The 26,458-nt window shown below is 42.0% G+C and overlaps 1 protein-coding gene across 17 annotated transcripts in view; it reads left to right on the top strand.

The window, feature by feature from the left end:
* TNIK (TRAF2 and NCK interacting kinase) overlaps window positions 1-26,458 on the top strand; it is an 808,148-nt gene that overhangs the window by 335,975 nt on the left and 445,715 nt on the right. For all 17 annotated transcript variants that reach the window (XM_078666210.1, XM_078666209.1, XM_078666208.1 and 14 more), the window contains exon 3: window positions 16,078-16,134. In XM_078666210.1, coding sequence (XP_078522336.1) covers window positions 16,078-16,134 — 57 coding nt within the window. The remainder of the gene's footprint in view (window positions 1-16,077; window positions 16,135-26,458) is intronic.

The raw sequence follows: 26,458 nt of genomic DNA, 5'->3' as shown, positions 1-26,458 counted from the left end.
CAATGCAAAAGTGTATGACAATTGTAGTGTACAAGCATTGCACTAAATGCAGCCTGGCCTCAGGTCCTGCAAAAAGTCTGTGCCCTTGTAGTACGCAATCTGTATGGTACACCTCTTGAAATAGATCCCATCACGTTTCCCTGAAATTGAATGGGGAAAGGCCAAACACTATATATAGTAATGCCAAGTCCTTCCAAGAGCACAGAAAATCAATTGAGCTCAAGCTCGAATGACAGGGAGCAGGAGAGGTGGGTAAGCCATCAGTAATGCACTGCTAGGGCTGTGGTTGGCATCCTCAACTCCTCTAAAATGTTGTTTATAAGCTCTGATGGAAATTTTCTGGTTTCGCCTTTTCATAGAAAAGTTCTCAATTTACCAGTTCAGGAATAAGTGATTTGCGTTTTGATGTTGGTTGCCAAAGTGATTCTTTGCGTAGCTCGTGTTATTTTTAGCAGACAGAGGAAAGGATCCCTGCTGTGCCTCAAATCTTGTACCTGACAAAATGGCATGCATTACATATACGGAAGAAGAGCACGGGGATGCGTGTTGTGTGTGTGGAGGGTTTTGGGGGCTATAATCAAACTGACGTTTTCAGTTTCAGAAAGTATGCATATGCTTTGTGGAGGAGTGGACAGTAGGACCCTATAGGAACCCCCCCCCCCCACCCCCCAGTACCTGGATCCTGGATAGACACTGGACAACCAATTCTATCTGATTTATTCAGCATTGATAAGATTTACCATGTTGTGTACAGTACATAAAGAAACTTTACAATTTTGTATTCAGAAACTAAATAATTAAAATCCCTGTACACTGTTCTACCTTGTGATACAATTTGCAATGTTTTGGCCTTTTAATGGAAAGAAAGGGCACCTATGGACAAGGGTCTGTGACTGGTGCATTCTGTATTAAAAAGGAATGCCTAATGTTTTGCTTCAAAAGTGGAAAGGAATGGACCCTGCTATTTACCAATATTTTTCTTTTTATCACTTATTTATTTCAGGTACTACCTAGCATACAAACAAAACATTTGCTGTTACATTAACCCCTTCCATGCTGGTGACGAACCCCAGCCGTCACGCTCCACGGCGCTCGTGTGCGGATGACGGCTGAGGTTCGTCACGGCCCCGCCCTGTTCGTTTGTTTACAGCACAGCGGCGGAAACGGGCCAGCATCGAAGGGGTTAAATAAATGCATGTTAAACATTCCCTCAAGATAAAAAAAGAGAAGTACTCAAAGCCTGGAAATTAATGGGCCTATGCACATCCAATTTCTCAAACTGAATGACAAGACCTGCCCTCTGTGCCCTCTTTGAAGTAGACTCAGTTACATCATCATTCCAAGATCACACACATTATCCATGCCACTATTCAATATTTGAAAGGTTGAAACTAAATTAAGCAATCTTGAGAAGTTGATTACACACATTTGTGTTTTAGTACATCATCTGTACATTTGCAGCATTGAAGAAGTTCCCTTATCTCACTCCTCATAATTTCTATGAATTGAGGAGCTGCTGCTGTCGGAAGGGTCAGTAATCTGGGTACGGATAAGGAAAAGGTACTTGTTACTTAATCATAGTGCTATCCCAGAGAGCTGTTTCTACTCGAATTTGGTAGAAAGGATCCTAGTGACATGATAATCATGAATTTGAATATGAAGAGATCCAAAAAAAAGCGGCGAGTCGAGTTCATATAGTCTGTCTTTTGACATATGTATTGAATACCAAGTTTAATTTTCACCAGTTTTCTTCAACTGTCTGACCCTCAACTATATCCCAGTATTTACATTTAATGATAGTATTTGAATTATCTGCTCAGGGTCAGACCAGGGACGGTTTTCTGGGTTGTCCAACAGGATCCTAGAGAGCTTGGATCCATGCCAGATTTTCAGTATAGCAATGTAATTAAGTTAAATTAAGATAAGATCATGGAAAATTGCTTTTGTGTTTTTAGACTAAAATCTAGAATGAACCCAGCCATCCCTTTTTTGAACACCCATGTACTATTTAGATAGACCAAGGCATGAAAGGGAATCGTGAATACGCTTAACCTAAGGTGTACTAAGAATATTACCATAGTTCAACAATCCTTTATTGTGTCAGGGAGCTTTAATGCCAGAAGGGCTGGACAAAATTCTCAACCTTATAGATTATGCACTAATTCCACCTTATATCAATCACTCTTTACTCCTAGCTCAAGGTGTGGAGGAAGTAAGTGACAGATTTTGCTATGTGCCCTAAATATTGATATAACTTACTCTCATAGAAGGCTGGAGATCTATGTCGGTAACACCCCAAATTTCAGCACCAAACCAAGATACAACTTTGATTGATCTCAATTTGGACTGAGACAGGACTGACTCCCAATGTGGATTTATATGCAGGCAGAGTTCGGGGAGATGCTCATCAAAATAAACTTTTTTTTTTTATTTGGGAGGACTGATCTACATTTCTGTCATATGTCTACTGAAAATGACCGATGGACTAAATGAAGTGAGGGTGCACACAGCTGAGTTGAAATAGTAATTTTCAAACATTCAATTTTCCCACCTATAATATTGTCCCTTTGTGTCCTCATGTGTGGATTTAATGATTGTCAAGAGATGGTACACATCACGGATCAAAAAAAACCTGGTGGAAAGCATTTTCTGACCTCATAACTTTATTTTGCATACACATCTAGGTAATTCCAAAAATAATAAAGGGTGTTGCAACCAAAACACAGCCTTGTCAGGCCACCTTCGCCACCTCCGTGCATTGCATATCACACACTTGTTCTATTATCTAAATAACATAGGGATGGCTCATGGCTATTTCCTTTTCCCCTTCCCCCATCAGTCAATACTTCTCTGAGTACTAGCTGATCCACATTGTCAAAGGCAGGCTGGAAATGTGAAAATGCTGACTATATTTGCCCTTCCCCAAAACTAACTTTATTCATTATCACGGTTGCAAGCTTAAAACCTTTTTTTCCACTGTACTCCATAATCTCCTAAAACCTTGCTTGGGAGTTGCTGATTACATTGTTACTATCAAACACTATCAAAACAATAATTTAGTCTACCCTGTTGCACGTTTGTCAAAAACGTTTTGGAGACTTTGCAAAAGACAAACTAGTTGAGAGTTACTAATGTATTACTTACACCAGACATTGGGAAGATATCTAACCAACTAAACTCCTGTCTAAAGGAGGTTACAGACTGGATGTCTGCCAGTAGCCTAAAACTGAACGTCAGTACAACGGAAGTACTAGTCATTGGAAACAGTTCCTCAAGGAGGAAGGAACATTCGTGGCCAGACGACCCTGGTGATTTTCCCCAACCTGCCCTAACAGTCAAAAGCCTAGGTTTATGGGTTGATGATAAACTCAGAACAACAAGAAGAGAGGTAGGGAGAATAGGGAACCACTCTTAATCCCCGGTCAAGTTTTTGCAAACAAAAAAAGAGTGTTCAATGGTACACAGATAACCACACTTGGAGCAAAGAGAAGGGAAATGTCACTGGCCTTGCTTTGGTCAGTTAGGAAAGCCCTCACTCACCGACCTGGTCGATGACATGCTTCATCATGGGGCCCCACTGAAAAGGCCGAGTGACTCTTCAGTGTGCTGCGACGCCAGATCTACTGCGGAGCGTTTTTTTTTGTAAGTTCAGGCTTGATGCGAAACTAATTAGTGAAAGTGTGAGATAAAAAATGTCTTAAGTGTATCAAAACTTATTTATTGTATGATCACTAGGACATTAATAAAATCTAGTGTTGGAAGATGAACCCAAATTAATTGTTAGGTTAATTCCAATAGATGTTTACATCAGTCACTGACCAAAGCTTGATGATAAACTCTCCATTGAAAACCAGGGCAGGAAACTTGCTAGAGCATGTTTTGAAATTCTGAGAACTCTAAGAAAACGGCTACAATGGATGTATGACATGACAACGTGGGCTTTTACCCCGCGCTGCCATTACGACGCTGCTTTTACAACGCAAGTCGTTACAACGACTTGCGCTGTAGGCGCTGGATAGTGGAATAGTTTAATTTTCTATTCCAACTCCAGCCCACGTTACAAAAGGGAAGGTGTTGGAATAGAACATTAAACTATTCCTTTTCCAACAGCCCCTCCAGTGCAAGTCGTTGTAACGACTTGCGTTGTAAAAGCAGTCGTAATGGCAGCGCGGGGTAAAGCCTGCGTTGTCATGGCTGCTTACTGCTACAATCGAGGCCACCCTCCTCGAGGAGAGTGATGGTGTGGGGACTGATTAACCCCAGGCTAGATTATGGAACCTTTCTTTACATAGGTAGCTCCAAGTCTGTGATAAAAAGTCTGCAAGTTGTTCAGAATGTGGCAGCTCAGATTCTTCCAAAAAATCCCCAAACATATGTCAGCTGTACTGGCTTTAGCAGCCCTGCACTGGCTTCCAGTGCTGAAAATAATCAATTTTAGGGCACTGTGCCTCGCTCATTGGGCCATTCACAGGAGAGACCCACTGCTTATACAGTAACATCTCAGCAGTACCAGGCATGCTGTGTGCAAGAAGCGTGCTTACGAACAGTGCAATAGCACAACCTGAAACAGTTTCCGAAACAGTATGTTATCAGCAATGCAACCTGCATTGGTGGTACAAAAATAATGAGAAAGAAGCAGTAATTCCTCCATCAGGCATGCATTTGTTAAGATCTTAGCAGTGCCACCTTAAGGGGGTAACATAAACTGACCAAAGTGGCACTGTCTGCACCAACATTACCATGTAACAACAGAAGCTCTTGGAGCAAACACCAACCTAAATTGTAAGAGGGTGTATGCTTCTATTTATATATGTAATGTCCTAGATTAATTGATTTACTCTGATGTGATTTAGCTGCTCTGTATATACTCATCTATGTTGTGAACATGCACTGTTATAAAGTGCTCTCACTCGGATGCTCTGCATAGACTTGGGGGCAGATTTATGAAGGCCTTGCGCCGCCGGTGCGTCATTTTTAACATGGGAAAAAGTGACGCACCGGCGGCGCAAGGCCTTCATAAATCTGCCCCCTGATATCTTTGATGTGAACATTTACTGTTGTAAAGTGCTCTGATATATTTAGGTCTAGCTAGCACTATATAAAGCTCTCATATAAATAAATAAATGCATCCATCACCAGGAGGTCTCTGTGGTCCAGGAATCTAAGGTGAACAAGACAAAGTGTGGGAGTCGCTTTTTCGCCCACCTTGCCCCCAAGCTTTTGAAAAGTCCCCACGTTCCTCAGAATGAACCAATCCGGCTCCAGTTTTAGGAAACTACTGAAAACTCTTCTATTTTAGTTTCTCTTTAGTTATTTTTGAGTACCTCAAGTGAGCTGACAGATGTGTGGTCTTTGGGGCTGGAAGGCCCCGTTGGATAGCTATGCACTATATAAAAATTCCAGAATAGAATTGAATCATATGTGACCTGTTGTGCATTTTAGAAATTGGAGCTTCAAGCCAAGAAGATGTGATAGATCAGAATGTCAATACTGTGTTCAATAAAATGGTAAGCGAAGTGACACCTAAAGTAAATACATGTTACTATTTTTAGGCCATTCTTGGACTCCATCTTGCATTCTTTGCCACTTAACTATCTGATTTAAGATTCTCGATGGCTTGTTACCTATGGTGAGTGTAAATCTTGCCCTGTCCACACACTTCCTTGCAGGAAAAACAAAGTTACTTTAAAGCGATTTGAACATCATTGTTTGCGAAAAGGTGTTGTGGTCGCATAGTCAAAGCATGGCCTAACCACTCTGCTCTTCCATCTCTGGTTTGCAGTGACATCCTCACAGAGACAGCATAAATCCTATAAAGACTACTCCTACGTTCTAAATCTTGGCTGTTTTCCCTAAAGATGGAAAATTAGGAGCTCTGCTATATTTCTTTCTCAATCTTTCCCCTTTCCACTCTCTATTTTCTCTCTTCTCTCAATCATATCTCCTAGTTCTTCAGTACCACTGGTTTTGCTTCTTCCTATTCTTGCTTTACCACCTTTATTTTACCCACATTCCCCCAAGGGATCCCTGTCTTTCTCATTAACAGTATTCCTCTTTCATGAGATGTTTTCTTCTATCTATCACTGCACATACTTTCTTCACACTATATGTCTGTATTAATTTTATGTTCACCTCACTCTATGTCGCACTCCTTCTCGTTTTACCTTTCTTTGCTTTCATTCTCAATCTACATTCCTTTTAGAGAGTCTCAGTTTCTCCCCATTTGGCATTTCACCCCTATTTTATGGAAAGAGGGGCATTTAGGGTTGAGTAGAGGGTGGTGTTCAAGTTCTTTAAATACAATTTGCACTTGTACAAAGGGCTAAGAAAATAACTAAAAAGATTAACCAAATTTGAGTCTATGCAGGGACAACCCATCTTTCACCCTTCCAAATTGAATAATTTTAAATATTCATAAAATGGACACTGGATACACGTTTTATTTACAGTGCTCAGAAATGCGGTACAAAGAGATTTATAATGTGTGTGAAATTGCAAACCCTCTATTAAGGCCCCTCTTTTGTTTCTTTATTATGGAGGAAATGACCTAGCTACTCAACTGCAATAACTTATTAGAGCTTTGATGGAATGCCTGCAGCCAGACAAAGCAGCCAATTAACGCTGCAGTTTAATCAGCAAAAACAAAACCTGACTTTTCCTTCTTTTGTTCTGTTTTTCTAGATGTGCAGAAAGGTGATAACATTTTTATATTTTGCACTTTAGGTAATTAAATGAAATATAGAAACTCTCTCAATGTTTCCACACACTTTGAGCGGCAGCTTATTTTTTAAATCTGACTTGTATTAAAATGATTATAATATATTTTTGCAACAAATAGGTATCTGCTTTTTGGTGTGTTTGTTTCTGCACTATAAATTCTTTTCTTCATGTTTGCGAACATCCTATCTCTTTCATATGAAACACAAAGCTTTTAAGTAGGTTGTGGAAAGGGATCTGACTATACATTATAAGGAATAAAGTACCCTCTGCCGAACATCATAGTAGAGCTTGCGGATATATATGAGCAAGGCCATTGTCAGGCCGAAACATGTAGTTTGTTTGAATAAACACCCTTGGACTCTGCTTATGGTGTTCTTTGTGGGACTCTGAGAGCGTGTTGGACGTTTTTTTGAACTTTGGATATATATATATATATATATACACACAAAACCTCCAGCAAGCAGAAGGAAGGGGCCACACGCTGGGAATCCAGGAAAAGGTCTTTAATTGGAAGGCAGTTCGGCATAATGCATTTCGACTTAATTGTCTTCTTCAGATGCCTGTGCTACACTGAATCTCATTCACGCTGCCGTTTTTAAATGTCTCTGCAATCCTCCCTTGATTAGAGAGGCACACCTCCCCAGCCATGTGATCGCTCACCTGATGTAGTTCTGTCAGTCCTACATCTCCCAGAATGCAACTTCTCTGGGTAAGTGCTGCGTGGGAAATTATGGAAATGTAAGGTCCATGTGGCTTCATTGCGTTGCAGATCCGGGCGCGCTGATTTCAGTGTGAATACAATCCTCAGACCTCCCTGGGTCCCCACAAACGTTCCAACCTCCCATGCACAAATCCGCCGGGACGTGAGCTGGTTTAATAGACCGGAACTCCTCATGCAGTCATGAGCTGCCTGCTGACAGCGTCCCTTGCTGGACCAATACTCGGGAGGTGGGTTGGTGCAATCCAATACCTTGGGCGACGAAACACTGCTTGCGCAGACACCAGTTACAGCACCAGCCAACTTGGTAGAACGGGGTCCCTTAACGCGTCTCTGGTTGACGCGAAAATATCCACACAAAATCTCCAGCAAGCAGAAGGAAGGGGCCACACGCAGGGAATCCAGGAAAAGGTCTTTAATTGGAAAGCAGTTCGGCATAATGCATTTCGACTTATATATATATATATATATATTCCAGGAAAATCCGATGAGACCGCTGCACATAAATCGAACAGCAAAACACGGACACGGACCCAGAAATAGGTGCAAGGGTATTTACTCAACGGTGTTCAAAATCATCATGACGCGTTTCGCGCTTCCACGAGCGCTTGATCACATATATATATATAATTACATTTTTGTCTAGATTTATCCATATTTATTTATTTTTGTTGGGAAATTAAGTAGTGGCTTGTATTTTTTAACATGTATTTAACGAGTAAATGTGCGGTCATTCTTTGATGTTATCTTGGTTTTTACAACTTTAAGTAAAATAATACACACACATGCAAATAGTAGAATTATAGTAAAAATATATATAGAAATATTCAATTATTTAAGGAAATCTCTTCCAGTTTTTTTACTTTCCAGGTTGTCAAACTTCTCAGCTTTCGTATGGAATTCATGAATGACAGTATGGAGAGCTCCCCCCAAAAAAGCCCAATTTTCTGTATTTTGTTTGCTTTGGAAAACAAATGCAAGAAATAAGTTATTTTCTGTCTGCATTTTTTTGCAAAAAAATGAAAACTGGGAGCCTTAATTATAAGGATATTGCAAGTTCGCTCAGAGTTCCATGACCCCTAAAGGAACTAGGCCTTCGTCATGAAACTCCTTGGTAACCTCCAATATCCTGGCATGGACGGCAGGTGTAATGTTATCGCCTATATAAATAAACAAGGTATTAGTAATAAAAAACACCAAGTTCGCTACATCATCACCTAGTTGCAGACCATAGAGTCGTAAGTGTCGATACTATCAGTAAGCTGGAAAATGGCGTAAGCCTGTCATATATGCTGTCGTTATATGTGGGCTCTATCATGCCGGCAATTTATGCTAATCACCAAAATTAGAAGCAATGTTGTCTTTGTCCTGGAGGTCTTTCCAATATTAATTTCAACCATATGACTGTACAGATATCACTGCTTATTCAATTTATTTTAGTTTGCTTCCAAAAGAATGCCCTAAAAGAGCCATTTTCTACCACTACACGTGGAAACAGGACTGACTTTTACCTTGGCCGCAACTTGACTTAAGTAATTTCATCTGCAATTTGCTGAGGAAACTGTATGGTAACACTGTTATGATTGGATTAGAGATTCCCTTGAATGACCTAGATTTGTTAAATTTCAGCATTGCAATGTAAGAAGAACAAACATGTGGAAGTCATTAGGCAATATATAATGCACCTGCCAACCCTATGAATAGACCACTTGCTTACGGTGTTTTCTTCTATTCATACACATGAATAAGAATCATTATGTACTTTTTCAAGACTGTTAAACTTAGTCCCAAGTGCGCTGTAGCCATAATTTCAGTTTTTTCAGGATTTGTGGGGTAGCGTTTATTCGTTTTTTTTTCTCATTGTGATGGGAAAAAATGTTATTCATAATTAGTGGTCCCCATTTTTGTAGGATTTGTTTTTTTCATTTCCTACTGTTGTGCATATTTGTTTATTTTTTAATGTTATTGCTGTATATCCATATTTATTTTTGGGGTCAGTGTAAAAAAATGAAGTCACTGCCTTATGTAGTCTCAGATATATAAAAGTAGCAAATATAGACTCACTCTTCGATGTATGTATGTTTTAATATGCTCTGTAGTCCATCATGGGTCAACAGTAACAACATGGAAATGCACTCAAAATGTCTGTATTTTCCCATTTTTAAAAATAGATATAGACAATTTCTATCCAGGCAATTGAATGGCATGTGGGGGACTTCAAATATGGCAGATATTGTCAGAAAGATTTTTTGCATACATTGCTACTACAACTTTGCAAGTTTTGAACCTGGGAAAAATGCTCTCTCCTTGGACGATAATGGCTCACCATTCACTTTATCACATCTGACACGAAGGATACTGTTGTATATTTGTTCTCCTTTCAATATGGCTATTTTATGTCAGTAGCCCTTTCTTTGTGTTCCCACCTTCCCAACCTCCCATAGTACCTATGAGTGTTCTATCTGGTATGTGGAAGTTCCAACCTTGGCAGTTGATGGTCTGGTCAGCTGTGAGGTGTTCTGCTCTGCTATACTATCTTAATAAAATCCTTCTTAATATCTTGAAGACGTGTCCGGCTGCCTACATAAACTACGTACAACAGATACCTCCATATTTAAATTGAGATTTTCAGTTGCTGAATTGACAAGACATATCAGCTGCATGTTAAAAAATTAAGAAATATTCTAACCTGATTCCCATTGGATTACACTTCAGTCCAATACTCTTTATATCGGTAACATACCATAAAAGAGGCACACACAAAAATCTGTAATATTTACAATTAAAAGAATCTTTGTAATTTTAGGCACATTATAGCCAGCATCTGAGAATGTAGTAGTATTCATTTGTCAGCTTGAATGTGCTTCCTACTATTCTGGAATGTAATATTACAAAAGTCGCAATAGCAACTCTGTAAGGTCACACTGTCCATTGAAAACCTTTTTTTGTTTCCCTAATAGTTTTGGCTCTGTTCGCCGATTGTGCATGAAACTTTTCAAAAATAAAAGGACATTCACTTTGGGTTCTGCACAGCAAGTTTCATGCAGATCTGTCAAGAAGGAGCTTAAAAATGGTGGGCCGGTAGTTCCAAAAGTGGATATTGTCCAATTGACCTCGCCTAGATTTTTTACTCCTCAATATGGAGAAAACAGCTTAACAGAAATGCAGAAAATGTAAGATGGTAATCGATCTTGCGTCATCTAAATACCTTTGCTGAATTAATATATTCAAAGCCAGATCTAAAAAGCTCATGATTCTTGGCATGACTCATCCTCCGATTTTTGTCCTTGGCCTATTGTCATCCTTTCAGCAACCACTTGCCTGTGCAAGCATTTTTTAGATCTTAGGTAACCTACCGAGAGATTGTTTACAACTTCCTCTGTGCTAATGTATTTCAAAACATTGTATTTTACAAACCATTTGGATTTCTTGGGGTCAACCTAAGTGTATGCTCCACTGTGCAGTGACTTATTAACTGAAATACAGCCTTACATCACATCACTTTTTGATGGCTAGTCGTGAACAGTTTTTCTGCATTGTTATTGTGTAATTCAGTGGTTTATAATTCTTATCAATCACCAACACTTCACAACAGTAGACACACTGATGTGATGAGTAGGAGTGTGGCATTGTTTAACCTGCCTACTTCAACCATCGACTGAACTTACACTGTCCCACTAGACACCTGCGCTCCTCTTCACTCGCCCTCGCACACACTCCCCGCATCGGTCGCAGCCGCGTCGATGGCCGCTCCTTCTCCAACATCGCTGACAAGACCTCAAACGACCTTCCCCTCCAGCTCCGTACAGCCCCCTTGCTGGCAGACATCAGAAAGAGAGTCAAGACCTTGCTCTTCGAAAGAGACACAGCTCCCAGATGCCACTAGGGGTAACAGTGTTGCACTTTACAAATGCTGATTGATTGATTGATTTAACTGTGGACTTCACAACTAGTGTTCGGTTAGATCAGAGTAGGGGCCAAATGTGTAACACAATTGCTAGCAGTATCTGCAGCCCGACTCTCATAAGTGTGCTTCTCTTCACCAAGTCATTCAAGGTCTCAGTCTCCCATAACTAGCAATAGTTCAGAACAACACTGGAATTAAAAATCTGATTTTCCGCAGTACTACGGAGAATGACACATACATGTTGAATCACTATTGTGCCTTCAGGAATCTCAGTGGGCCCGTCACAATATGTTGCTGGTCCCAATCATTTTGTGTTCTGTCCCAGTCATTTTGTGTTCTGCCAGGAGTAGGAAATCTCAGTCATCTGCTCTGAAGTTTATTTTGCTAAAGAATATGCAGTGGTTTGGCCAAGTTGTTTTCTTGGACCCATGTGTACTGGCTAATGCTATGTCTGATCCATCAGAAGGTTTATTGTTGTAGCTTCCCTTCTTTGTTCCAGGGTCAACACATGCATGCAGGCCAAAGAAAATAGTTGTATGTGGTTGGATGGGTTATGAAAAATAATGTAGAAAATTGCACTCAAATACATAAAGTATGTAGAGAATCTGAGTGTATTGGGCTCTTTCTCAAAGTCCCTTGGGACACTGTGCATCAAATAAACTGCTGCATCAACAAAAACACCCTATTGCTTAAGAAATATGCCCAAAGGGTTGGAAAGTGCCTAGGTGCATCAACATTCCGATCATGATGTGCTATATGTAATGCGATCTGCTGCAGGGATCTCTTGAGCCTATGGCAGTTTAGCTAGAATGTTTCCACCTGCAATTTTCATATAATTCTCAGTGGGAGCCAAGACTCAAGCCTGCCCCTCTTTGACGACTGCCTCTCAGGTTAGGTTTGTGTTCCAGCTAGACTTAGGGCCTGATTACGAGTATGTCGGATGGGATTCTCCATCACAAACGTGGTAGATATCTCGTCCTCCAAATTACAAGTTCCATAGGATATAATGTGTTGTTTATGCAGTTCACGACTTATTCCGACCCTTCAGTATATATGGGTTCCAACATTCACTAGCCAGACCTCCAATGTCTTGGAGATGTTGTGGTTACAGATCAAAAGTGACAGAAAACATCTTCATTGGTCTTGCTCACCTATCGTATCCTCTGGAGTCACCTCTGCCACTCTTATGGATGTGATAGAGCTAGACGAGAAATGACACAAGCCCCACTACCTTGCTCATCAGATTATCACCACTGCACTAGTGGTACATGAGATATCAATGAATCCACTATAGAATGCATAATCTGCAAATAGTGTGCAAAATGCCACTATATGCGCCCAATTTTGACCCTGATGATAACAGTAGGGGCACAAATTGACCTGCACTCGATGAGCTGTGGCCAGGCTTACCATGCTCCACAGTCTGATGCAATTAAATCTGTGAGCTGCCAAGATGTAAAAGAACTCTTACTCAGTCTTTCTCAAAGTGTAAACTTGGGGGCCGATTAGGATCGCGGTGAATCCGCCGCGGCCACAGAAAACACCCACCGCCAGATTAGGATGGTGGTGGGATTACGGTGGGACCAGCGGTGGCCGGCAGGTCCGTCCGCCGCTGATCCGCGGTGTGTGCAGGGCTATTTGGTGACGGTGTCTGCAAGACACCGTCAGCCAAATTAGGATGTGTGGTGTAACATGCTTTTCCAGGGTGGCTTTTCCGCCGTGGAAAAGCATGTGGTCTTTTTTGTTTGGGGGCCCGTTGCGGGCCCCCAGGGTGTCGGGGGTGGGGGGAGCACATGGGGGGTACCTATGGTACCCCCCAGCATTTACATGTACAAAGCGGCAGGCACCGCGCGGTGCCTGCCGCTTTGTGCATGTAAATGTAAAACATGCGTTTTTAACCATGCGGCGGGTGCTGCTTCAAGCAGCACCCGCCGCAAGGTTAACGATCCAGGATGTGACCGCCAGGGTGGCGGTCACATCCTAATGGCACCGGAGGGACCGCAGCTGCCCCTGCGGACGGTCCCTCCACCTCGGGGGTGGCGGACAGACGCAGGTCCGTCCGCCATCCTAATAGGCCCCCTAGTGTTAAACTTCATCCCCTGCTATTAGAACAAATCCATAATTGGGACAGGAATGTCGCCTGCTTGGTAGACTGACTTGTAACCCTTCCCTCAGCGCCTGACTAACTATGGAACTGCCTATGAAACTGGGATCCAGACTTTTATTTTGGTCCTAGCATGACACTCACCTGGTGTGCAAGCAGAGGTCCAGAGCAGTTCCTGTTGGTGCCTGATGAGCACCTGTCCTATGTCATGATAGGCACGCCAAGCATGCCCTCATATTGGGCAATAACCTGGTGTCCCTGTTCTATGTATCACAAATAAAGCGATGGGGAAACCATAGCATGTTTTTGAATGTATAGAGTGACCAGATCTTAAGCTCTGTGTCAGTGCGTGCGTGCTCTACTGACCGCTCTCGTGTGAAAGGTCTTCTGTTGTGTGAAACCTAGAACCTTGTGCTGATATCTTGTGTGCGTGTGGTGTGTGTGTAGTTCGTGTATGGTGATAGAACTGTCTGTGTTGTGTGAGTCTGAGTTGCTACATTTAAAAAAAAAAAAGCACGTTCACACTACCATTTTCTCATTTACCAATCCATCTTGTATTGCTAAATAAAAAAAGTGCCCTTTCGAAGGTGCGTGTGAGCATACATGCTAAAAGCTTTCCCGCTCCTACAAATGGAGGAGTCAACTCCATCACAACATCTTTTTTTTTTCTTCTTTTTTTTGGTTTTGTAGCCATACTGCTGTGCTATGCATGCTGGACAGTATGGATAAAAAACTGTAGCTAAGCCAATAGGTTTTATAAACAAAACCTATTGGCTTTGCCAATACTTGTTATTTTTCTATACATAGGTTTATAAGCAACTTCCAGTCACTATCCATGTTGCTGTCCGCCAACCCCATGCTGCTTTCACTCCTGCCCTTCCCCCCCCCCCACTCCTTTTGAGTCCACTACATCCATACCCGTTGCTGTTACCTCACTTCCTTTGCTTCTCTTGCAATCGGTAACCATAAAGAAAACAAAAAAAAGTATCTGCTTCATTTTATTGCCACAAGTGTGTGTGGTGCACCCGCCCACAAAATGGTGTAGGCAGCCGTGCCAGTCTTTTGTCTTTTTTTTATTTTTATTTTAGCCATGCAGCACAGCATCGCTGGTGCAGTGCAGCATGGCTAAAAAAACATTGAGAAAATCTAAAGGTTTTAAAGGCGAGACCTGTTGGCTTTGCCAGTCCCTGTTCTTTCTGTAATTGGCTAATTCATGTTTCCGCCTCTGGATTGCCACACTACTGCTCAAAGCTTCATATTCACCTTCCTGTTTGTAGAGCAATATATTTTTGAACACTTAGTCATAAGCCATATTGAATCATTGAGCGACAAAGTGCAATGCATCTTGCGACAGGGCTTCCGTTGGGTACTCGTGAGACTAAGCTACCGCTGTGCCGTTAGCATCCCCTCCCACGGCAGTACTTAGCTGGATGGAAACATCAGTCAAAAGCCATGAAAAGGAAGCCATTATCTTTTTGAGTGCACTGGGTCAATGGAATATGCTTCTTACACACCATAGAGAACCTCAAGTGTACAACAGGATCAACAACATATTTTCTTGATGTTTTATCTGCTTGTGGAGTAATGTGTTGTGCAGGCATGAGTAGCACAGTGGTTGAGCACACAAAAATTGATTGTAGACTGTAGGATGTCTGCTCTTTCTGATGTGTTTCTTAAAATAAGCAAATGTTGTCCACTATGGGGTAAGACAACAGCTGCACTTGAATATATGCTACTATCTCCTCAAAATAATTTCCTATCTTCAACCTAGCAAGTACAAATTTCAAAGTTAGATTGTGAAAACTTTTACCAATCCCAGGTGATTTTTTAGTAAAGATTGGGAAATTTGTCCTGGTGCCTGGTAGTTTTGTCCCCCTCTTCAAGGGAGATTTGCAATGAGGATTTTCTAGAAAAAAAAAAAAAATTCCCTGGTCTGTCCTAAAAATGTTGTTTTGGCCTGGAACATATAACTAAAAGTAACTGCAAAATTGGCCAAAGGACATGACATGTAAAATTGAACAGAATCAGTGCACATTGGGCACCATGGCACTTCTGCAGTTTCGCACTATTTTTATATTGTGACCTTGCGCCGATGCCAATGGAAAAATAAATTTCTGTAGAAGCCAGAGGGTGCTTGGCAATTGTGTGGCTCAGCTACCACCAGTGATCCATAAAAATGGTAACAACTCTTTGCTGCACATTTTTATAGAATTGTGCAAGAAGCACTATGAACTTGTGCTTAATTTGTGACGGTGGTTGCAGATAGTGGACACCCTCACTCTTTTTTTTATTGACCAGGACATATTTCTCATAATCCGAGTTTGACCCAGAGCTAATGAGAGATAGGCCAAAAAAAAGGAGGAAAGGGAGATGAAAATGGTAACAAAGGGAGAAAGTAGGGATGGAAAAGAACATGCAGAAATTACATGAAGAGACAGGAAGTGAAGGGTGGTGGAAGAAAGAAGCATGGGTTACAATTGGGACTAGGCAGTGCTGCCAGCCGGCTACTAAGAAATAGTTTGAACCCTTGTGTTTATTTTATATACTTTTTAAAATTAAGAACCAGCCTTAAATGTCTGCACGAAATGCAATGCAAACGCTCACGGTAATTTCTTTTTGTCTTTACAGGGTCGCCATGTTAAAACAGGACAGCTCGCTGCTATTAAGGTTATGGATGTCACAGGGGTAAAGTATTTTTTTTTCCTTTCAACCTTAGCATGCCTTCATTAATAATGAAACACACGGGGGAGCAGCTCATAAAAGAAATAAATGTGAATGACGCCTCCTTTATCTCACGGCTGCAAAAAAAAGTATTAATTTCACGAGAAGTGGTTAGTATGTTAAGGCCCTATGCATTAATTCTGACCACAGTGCATACAGAGGGAATCTGTCGCGAATTTTAGATGCCCTGAGAATTTATCGAATTGTTTTTCTGCAGCTAAAATGAAATGCACACCTCGATGTTCTTTAACATGTAGCGAAGGGAGTCTGCAATTATAGGGCCACTTAGATGAAACATGGATATATAAAATAATTTGGTACTTTATCATGAAATATTACCTCAAATGTTGCCAGAATGTTCATGCTTCATATCTCATATGATGCTCTACTCTGGAGAACAGGGTGCATTGTGAAAAAGGTCTTGCTTTTCTCTCTTGTTTGCTGCTATTGACAACAGATGATGTCTGTATGTATTTAATGCCAGGCTTCTCAATGACTTGTTGGAAATCAACATTCTGCCTGTCAAATAACAAAATGTGCAAATATACGACAAACTGGACGAATTTATCAATACAATCGGTCAGCACCTTTGCTAATTTGCTTAGAAAACAACTCTGTTTTGATGACAATTCCCCAACAGAACAAGTCAGGCCATTGTATAGTTGTAGTAATGGCTCATTAAGTACCCATTTTTGAATTACTCACACATCCTGTGGGTGGGCGTAAGTGAAATACGAACAAGTTAAAGGGTCAGTGCAATCCATCCGTGAATGGTTCCTTAACTATGGGTCCAGTGCTTAATTTGTAAAAAAATAAAGTGCTGGGGCTGAAAATGCTGCCAAGGAGACTACAGCTCTCTTCTGCCTCCGGTGTGCCCAACTTTCAACACCCACACTGCCTCATTTTCTATCCTGTAGCCATGCTGTGAAGTCTGTCCCATAAGACATGCATTTTACTTCTTTACTTACACCGACAGATGAGTGCGAAAACAAAATGTACACCAATGAAAATGCTTTTTTTGAAGCTATTAATCAGTGCGGTCTGACTGGGTTTGTTGCAGGTCCGGAGACTGCATGAGCACAGCAGGTCATGTCACTGCTGGTGCTGCCTGTAATTAGTTTGGTCAAGTTATGACGACGGCATAGGCATCCACTACACAGCTTGCTGTGACCCTGGCTGCTACAGCAAAAGCACTGTCCCCAACCATAATGCTGCAATGCCTGTGAGACGTGCATATGGCTGTTGCACCTACTGGGCTTAAGCACACTCCGCAATTAGCATGCTTGGAGGCAGCGCACGGAAACTGCAGGAGACTCCATAGCGCTCAAAAGTTGCGGTGGGCTACAGCCACATCAAGCAAGTTGAGGATAGTGGCAAGGCAGGGCTGCAGGTCCCCACTACAATTATCCAAGGGGAGGCTTAGGCCCAGGAGGTGGCAGGCTGCAGCAGACTCTGGGAATAGAATGCAAGCCATTTGTTAGTGATGACTTTTTGGATTCATGACAGGTGTGACGACATCATCACTAAAGTGATGATACAGAATCATGCTCGCCTGAACAGATGTATGCCTCCCTATGAAAACATACCAGCCCGTCACCATGCAACGTATGTGGGTCTTTTTATTTTAAATTGGGCAATTAATATTGAGACCATCACCTGCAGGACCAGAAACCGTAGCCCCGGCCCTGAAGTGCCGGTGATGAGCACCTGAAAGCACCTGCTCAAATTGAGCACTGTATGGGTCTCACAATGATACCTCTGCCTTAAAAGTTCTTCGAGTGGTCCAGCTTTACGTTAAACCCTATACTCCACAATAACAATGTGAGCTGACATGCGCAGTGAGGCAGTCATTGCTGGGTGCAGTTAGGCGAGAGTAATGGCTCAGCCAGCTACACATCAGCGCCAACCACTGGACAAAAGTCTGAAAAGAGGTAAGATATCCTGGCTTAGATCATCATAGAGTGATGATGCTGTGCAAGAGGCGACTGAGAGCGATAGAAATATCAAACAGAATTCAATAGCGGCCAGCTCAAGAAATCAGGATGAAGACCTGAGGATACAATTTTCTTCTAAGAGTTCATGAAAGCTCATGACAGTAAAACGGTGGATTAAATTGTTTAGAAGGGTGTGGTGGAGGGGCTAAGCTTCTGGCGAGGGGGAAGCTGACATGTGAAAGAGGTTAGGCACTAAATGTTTCATAGTAAAGTTATCTAAAGAATATTCAGGGGCAGAAGGTGTCCTGAGGAGCCTGAGTACCTTCTAAGATGCTCCGGCAAGAGTGCTTTCATGTCTTCAGACAATGCTGTAGGTGCCAGCTGATGTAGATGAAGTCTGAAGAAGGGGTTGTGTGCAATATCATACACAAAGAAGGTCTAGAGAGCAGATACTTGTGTGGATTCCATCCAACAAATCCAGCATCCCATGCTTTATGCCGCAATATGCTGTCATAGTTTTTATGATTTTGCTGATGAGATCCCAGGGCTTAAGCACCTCCATCCTCACCACCATCTTTAGCCAACTACCCATCCACAAAGGGGTCTGAGCAGCTTTCCTGTTAAGCCATTTGATGGATTGTAGCACATGCCACCAGCACAGAATTGGTATCCTCATAACCTGCATACGCACGGGGGGCAAGCCATGCAGCAAGGCCTGAGTCCCTAGTTCCTCAAGGGTAGTCAAAACTGGCCGCATTGCACAATCATGCTGGTCACCAAATAACCAGTCTCTAAATGGGACTAACTGGGTCACCCAGTAGTATAGCCTAAGGTCTGGTACTCCCAATCCACCATCATACACAGACAGAGTGCATTTATAAAAGGCTATCCTGGCAAGCTTCCCCGCCCACAGTTACTCAGTTGCTATTTACTGCAGCTCACCGAAGAAAGTAGGCAGAAGTGTAGTTTTGCGGCACATATAAATATGGGGGGGGGGTAACATCTTATAAAACCCCCAGCTCTGCCCATCATTGAGAGGGGCAGCCAAGACCAAGCCTCCAGTTCCCTTCAAGAGTGGTGCAGCAAGTATGAAATATTAAGGTCCCAGGCCTCACACTGATTGTGAGAGATGGTCATTCGGCATATTGAAAATGAAATGTAGCCACCAGTAGGTGAGACATAAGGATATTCTGCAGAGCTGGGCCCACTATGTGGATTTTTCCCAGTTCACCTGCAGCCCTGTGACTTCCTAAATTGCTCTCAAGAGTGAATCTCATAGCTCTATGATTTATGCCCTCCTGGGGTGCATTACTGATGAGGCCACCAAGTCCTTTCTGAATTCTTAGTTGTCCTGGCAACGTGGTATGCTCATTACAATATCAGCGGACTGGGTCTGTGCTATGACATTTCAGGAAGGCCACTCACAGCGTGCGCCCGCTTCTCTTAGTTGGCCATGTGCTATTGCTACCCAGTGGGACAAGGACTCTTTCCGAGACTGTCGCAGATTTTATATTTTTTTCCTTTAAAGGACCTGTGCTGCTGCTGTATAATGGAACTTCAGGTCCCAGAAGATCTGGTGGCACACTGTCAGATATCCCGGCCTTGACATCCAGGGGCATGGCCCTTACTGTGAAATTAAAGACTAACAGCCTTATTCATCAACGGGCCGTTTTGCGAGCCCCTAATAGCGATTCATAGCGAATCGCTATTAAGGACTCGCAAAACGGTATTCATGTAGGAATTGCTAAATAAATAGCGATTCCTACACATTCCTTATTTGCGAGTAGCAAATTGCTAATCGCAAATAAGGAATAACTCCCCATTCATTCCTATGGGCCAAAAGGCCCATAGGAATGAATGGGGAGTATTCCTTATTTGCGATTAGCAATTTGCTAATCGCAAATAAGATAGCGATTTAAAGGGTGCCAGGGGTGTCCAAATTGAAACAGGTGTTGCGCACACACATGTCCAAAGGACATGTGTGTGTGCAACATGCAACTTAGAAAAATGCTTTTAAAAGCATTTTTCTAAGTTTTTGCTATTTACCGAGAGGTCTGACCTCTCGGTAAATAGCGGCCCGAAATTGCGAATTTGCAATTTAAAAATGGTTGATGAATTGCATTTAAGGAATCTCAAATAGAGATTCCTTAAATGTAATTCCTCGCAATTTAGCGAATTAGCAATTACCGATTTTTGCATTTGGGATGATGAATCCCAAATGCAAAAATTGCGCTCGCAAAGGGCCAGATTCTCAGATTCTGGCCCTTTGCGAGCGCAATTCAGCTTGATGAATCAGGCTGTAACTGTCTTCCAAGAAAACACTATTGAGGTACTTTGAGCTATTTAAACTTTTTATTTTTGAAGTAGTTTTCATATGATCAAGGGAAAATATGGCAATCTGACTATTGAACAAACTTTTCTGTGTGCTCCGACCCTAAGCGACAAACCATTTCAAACACAATGGTGGATCTCTCAGAAACTATCAAATTGATCAATGAGGTTTTTGGTTCTTTGAGGCCCAGAAGATTCAAAAGTCTTACTAGCTTCAAGCCCTCCTGAAGTGGTGGAAAAAGGCCTCAAACTCTTGAACATGAGTGTGTCCACATCAAACTTGAATTCATTCATATCCAAGAGGGTCAATATGGTGCATTAAATAAATACATTGTTTTGCATTGACGTCCTAAAGGCTGGTGTGGTTTCGGTACCATGGAGATCTCAGTGAACCATATAAAAAACAACATTGGTGATAAAATATGCCTGAAGAATTATAGACCAATATCTCTATTGGATGATATTAGCAAGGTAGGGAAGTATTCTGTGCTTAATTTGTAAAACAAAATGAGTGCTCATGGCCAAAGATCTGCTCAGAAGACCACAGCTGGCCCTATTGAATGTTTACATAGTCTTCAATTCACTTAATGCCTTTTTAATCCAGCACTAGACACTCCGTCACCCTTTTATCTCACTATTGCAGGTTCCTGCTTTCTCCCCTTGTGTTTTTTTGTCTTTCCACTTGTGTATTTTTCCCTCTCAGTAAATTTCTGATGAAGAACAATAAGTGCCGGTCCCCAAACATGAGTACATGTACCTCTTTCGCCCCCTTCTCCCCCCAACAACCACTAGTTCAAATTAAGCACTGGAAGTATTATACTTTATGTTAAAAGATCTTTTGGTGATTACAAATGCTCTTGCAGATACTCAAGCTAGGTTCAGTAGGTGCTGAAAAGGCATCAACACTGTAGAACAATGACTTTGACTGAATCTTTTATTTATAAAACAGTATTTGGTAAAAAGGGTAGTATATTTAGATCAAAAAAGAAACTTTGACAAGTCTTTTCTGAGGTCAACAGTGGCAAGTCTGCTTATACAAGCCATATTGGGTGTTATATAGTAAAGATACTGCTAAAATGGAAAAGGCCCAAGTGGTTAGTGTACTGAGGTTTTTAGTATAAATAAGGAGCTAGACGGGATGCATGCTTGACCCAACATCGTTCAATATTTTTTAATTATGACGTGTATCCTGATCTGTCAGCAGTAATTTTGGCTGTGCCAAAATTAAATGGGTCATCTATAACAAGTTTGACATATGCTGATGTTTCATTGCTCATCAGTGAAACTGGAAACTTTTCTATGTGAACCATCCTTGTGTACAAGAATTGAGAAAACTGTAATTCCCAAATACAGAGAATGTAATGAAATAATAGATAACACTTCCCATAGTCTCTAGCTGTATACACCTTTATGATAGGTGGCACAACTCTTTCATCTTTGCTGATCATTTACCAAGCAAAGGTAGTAATATATACTCTTTGTGGGTGTCACTTAAAGTTTCACATAAAGATTGTCTAAGGAAGATAATTAGCCAAAACCAGCCCTTTAAAACCTTCAGGAAAGGGATGGCATAATGAATATTGAAAGAACTGTGGTGGTGATGACCTTGCTCTGTTGGGTTAATCTGTGGAGATATCCCAGTGCACTCCTTTTTCAGAAAGGACTTTGAGATGTACTGGGTTGTGAAAATCTTTTGGAAATCTCATGGCTGTTCTATGTATGCACCACCATAATAAAATGAGGATTTAAATGGTTTTGGGCTGAGCTAGAACATTAACACCACATACTGATTTTGTTAAAAGTAGAAAACATTTTCTGAGGGTTTTGAAATATAGGTTTTTAATTATAACCATAATTCTTCCTTGGGCATGAGTTGTATGGGTGTGTGTTATTCCTAGACACAAGGCAGCAGAGGACTGACTGTACATGGTCAAAGGCAAGCTAAAATGTGTTGAATAATTGGAGAGGAAGTTAATCTGTGGAACGTTAATGCTTTGTAATGTAGTGTTCTTTAAAGAGGTGAGTCTTCAACTCTGCCTAAATTGGAGCAGTGTTGAAGCACTCCTCATCGATATGGGGATGTTGGTCCAGATCCTGGGTTCATTGTTGGAAAAGGCGTGTTGTCTTGTTCAATGTTTATTACACTTCTTAGTGTGATGGTATCCAGGCTATTGGTATACAGAGAATTACCAGAGATGGTGAGCTTTTATGGAAGATAATAGTGTCCTGGCTGTGAAGGCTTTGAAAATGATGCAGCTAATTTTGAAGATGGTGTAGGTTAGCAAGGGAGGAGCACTTGAGTTCCATTAGGGTGTGGGTGATATGATACAATTTCTTCAGGCTGTGGATTCAACATGCTGCAGCTTGTGGGACGCCTTCAAAGGGTGCCAGTGGGGAGTCTGGGAGGCCATGGAGTAGACAATTCAGAGATGAGAGAAGAATGGCTTGAACAACAGTCCTGAAATCTGTTTCTGGAAGAAACAGTTTTTCTTTAAAAGAGAGTACAGAAACCAGGTTGTCTTTTTGTTTCTGGTAATGTGTTCCTTGAGGCTGGTGTCCTGGGTTAAACCAAGTGATCTATTGTTTGGTGAGAGTTGGAGTTCGAAAATAAAACTTGTGCATTCTACACATCTAAAGTTATCATCACAGAGAAGCCTAAACTTTTAATTGGAGTTTGATAGCTTCACTGAACTGCTCTCATCACATAAAAAGCTGAGAGCCACAGGTTGTTTCAATACCTGTTTTATCTAGATGTTGGGAAGAAATTGCTGAAGCCACTGCCAAGTGAGCCTGGTGCATTAACTGGTTTCAAGTTCTGTTCCTATCAAGGTGTGCAGTAGGATCACCATTCAAAATGTTAAACCTAAGTATATACGGAAGCCTGATTGATGAGGGAGCCAAGTGTTATAATGTTAAGAGGTGAATGGTTGGGGTAGGTGTATTATGTAAATCTGGTTAAGTTTTAAGCATTACAATTGTTGCCTTGGGATAAACTTTCTACAAGCTCACTACATAGCTCAAATACAGTTCAGAACCCCCATCTGTTAGAATTTTTGGGACAAAATTTGATGTGCCTCCTGTAAAATTGGTCTTGCACCTTGGATAAGGCGATATAACTTTGTCAGTTGTTTTCTAGATATAAACATGTTTTATGCAATATATTTTATATTGAATGAATTGAGATGTTTGGGATAATGATTTTAACCCCTTAAGGGCTGGGCCGTTCCAAGTCCCCCCTGCCCCCCAAGTGCTGAACTCTTTTTTTGGCTATTTGGGGTAGTTGGCGCTTACACTTTCCTAACCTTATTCCCAGATAAGGTATCTATGTCAAATTTGCATCCTTTTTTCCAACATCCTGGGAATTGTAAAGGTATCCAGGGTTTGTGGATTCCTCAAGAGGGAGGGAGAAAATAGGCAAAATATAGCTCCATTTTGAGTTTTTGGGGCAAAAATAGCAAAAAAGTGCTCTGGATAAGAGTCTGTTTTTTTCCCTGAAAATGGTATCAGCGAACAGTTTGCTGTGGTACAATCATCATCTTCCCAGCTTTCAGGAACATACAGGGACAAATTTTAAAAACTAAGGGGTCCATTAGGATGGCGGGCGGATTGCCCCCGCCAGGCAGGCGGTAGCCACCGCCGGCCTGGCGGGGGCAATCCGCCCGCCATCCTGACACAAAACACCCCCTGCCATATTACGATGGCATTGTTGGCCGCGGCGGACGGAAAGACCGTCCGCCGCTTTTCCGCCCCGGTCGTCTTGCGGCCAGAAAAGGGTTTATATGGTGGCGGTGTCTATTAGACACCGCCAGCCATATTAGGATAGGCATTTGTGAATGCCTTTCCGTGGCGGCAATGCCGCCACGGAAAGGCATGCGGAGTCCCCCTGCTGGGGCCCATTGCGGCCCCCAGGGACTCCATGGGGGTGGGGGGTGCACATGGGGGGGTACCTATGGTACCCCCCTGCATTTCAATGCACAACATGACAGGCACCTCGTGGTGCCTGTCATGTTGTGCATTGAAATGCACTGCGTGTATTTTTAGCATAACGGCGGGCGGTGCTTTCAGCACCGCCCGCCGCAATGCTACAAATGCGGGAAGTGCCCGCCACTGTGGCGGGCGCATCGTAATATGTGGCACGGGACCCCCGCCCTTATGGCGGGTGGTCCCATACACCGGGAGGATGACGGGCGGACAAAGTCCGCCCGTCATCCTAATGGACCCCTAAGTTTTACCACAGTATTAGCATTTTTCAAAGAGGTTGCCCCTTTTCCTATTTATTGTGCCATCAACCTACTTCCAGTTTGTGGTGGAAACCAGTGTGAAACCCATGGATGATCCAGTAAAGCTAAAGATCTATGGAAAGTCAACAAAATGTCAGTTATCCAGGGCTAATATGTGTAGATCCCTCAAGGTTTTCCCAAAGAAATTAACTGTTGAAATAAAGAAATATCGAAAATGAGTTGGAAAAAATGGCAGATTCTGACAGCATTTTCATCTATAATGTTTTGCCATGATGGCTGATTTACCAAAGCAATACACTATTATGTCTGCTAGACACTTCGGGTTGCAGGGATGCCTAGGGATGCCTAGGGTTTGTAGGTTCTCCCAGAGCTAACAACTGAGTTGCAATGTGCAATGTTTTTTCGTTGTGTACTGCGTATAGACCAGTTCATGTGGTGAAATATTTAGAATGAAAAATTGGTGTTAAGGAAACCTATGTATTTCTGAAATGAGCACAAGATATGGCTTTTAGGATCAGTGGCTGTTTGTACAACTCTGAATTTGTGGGTACAATTACAAGCATATGATTTAGAGGGTATTTTTTCAAAATGTCTCATTTCTTACACATTGGCTTGGATTTGGACGACTCAAATGCAGTGAAATCCAAATGGTAATAAGAATTGTTCTGCTATTTTATGCTGCTACATGTCTTCTTACAAAAATGGTACCTCACTTGTGTGGGTAGGCATAGTGCCCACAATAGGAAACTGGCAACAACTCAACATGGACGAATCACATTTTTCCACTGAAAACAGATCCTTTTTTCAATGGGGGAAACTGTAAATTTTGGGCCCTAGCTCAGCCGGCACCTAAGGAAAGCTAGCAAACTCTCGCATTTTTGAAAACTAGACAACTGGGGGAATGCACGTGGGGTGACCTGCGTGGCTCTTGCTGTTTTTTTGCCAGTATCCATTGCAAACCCCAAAGGTTGACTAAAAACAAATTATCCTCACATAACTATGATAAAAAGTTCTGGAATCTGCTAGGGAAAACAAATTTCCATTTAGCCAGCATTCCTCCAAGTCTCCCGGTAAAAATGGCACCTCAGGTTTGTGGGTAGGTCCAAGTGCCTGCAACAGGAAATGGCCCAAAATACAACATGGCTACATCAGATTTTTCCACTCAAAACGGACCACTTTTGTTACAGGGAGCTGATATTGCAACACTGTCGCAAAACAGCCCCCCAGTAATAAAACTGGCCACCTGGACTCAAAACTGGACCCCACCCCTCCGGCCCACCGGGTAAACACCCAGGGCCCACTACGGCCAGTCTGGCCTGGTCCAGGTATGCATGACTTGTGTGGCTCTCACTAGGTCATTTTACCCAGAAGCCCTAGCAAACTTAAAACTTTGATAACAATCGGAATATTTTTCTCACACTTTTTGTGACATAGAGTTCTTGAATCTGCAACAAGTCACAGGTTTACTGTCACTCTGAGTTCCCACATATCCCCGATAAGAACAGTACCCAAGAAACCACAACAAAAGATGCCCATTTGCGCTACTTTGATAGATAGGCAATAGAGGTTGCTCTGGTATTTGGGGTTGTACAGTGGTGCCACCTATGCATACCTATGAACCACAGCCATTTTTAAAAACTATACAATGTGTGGATCCCAGGGTGGTGTGCTCTGCATGGAGCCCATGTGTGTTTCTTGCCCAACAATGCTCTGCAAACGTCAAACCTTGCCTGAGATCATGCATTTTCGTTTTCCGTCTGTGACGGACACTTCAGAAATCCA

Source organism: Lissotriton helveticus, chromosome 11, assembly GCF_964261635.1.
Source record: "Lissotriton helveticus chromosome 11, aLisHel1.1, whole genome shotgun sequence".
NCBI classification, from domain to species: domain Eukaryota; kingdom Metazoa; phylum Chordata; class Amphibia; order Caudata; family Salamandridae; genus Lissotriton; species Lissotriton helveticus.
This window is presented reverse-complemented; position numbering and strand designations above follow the sequence as displayed.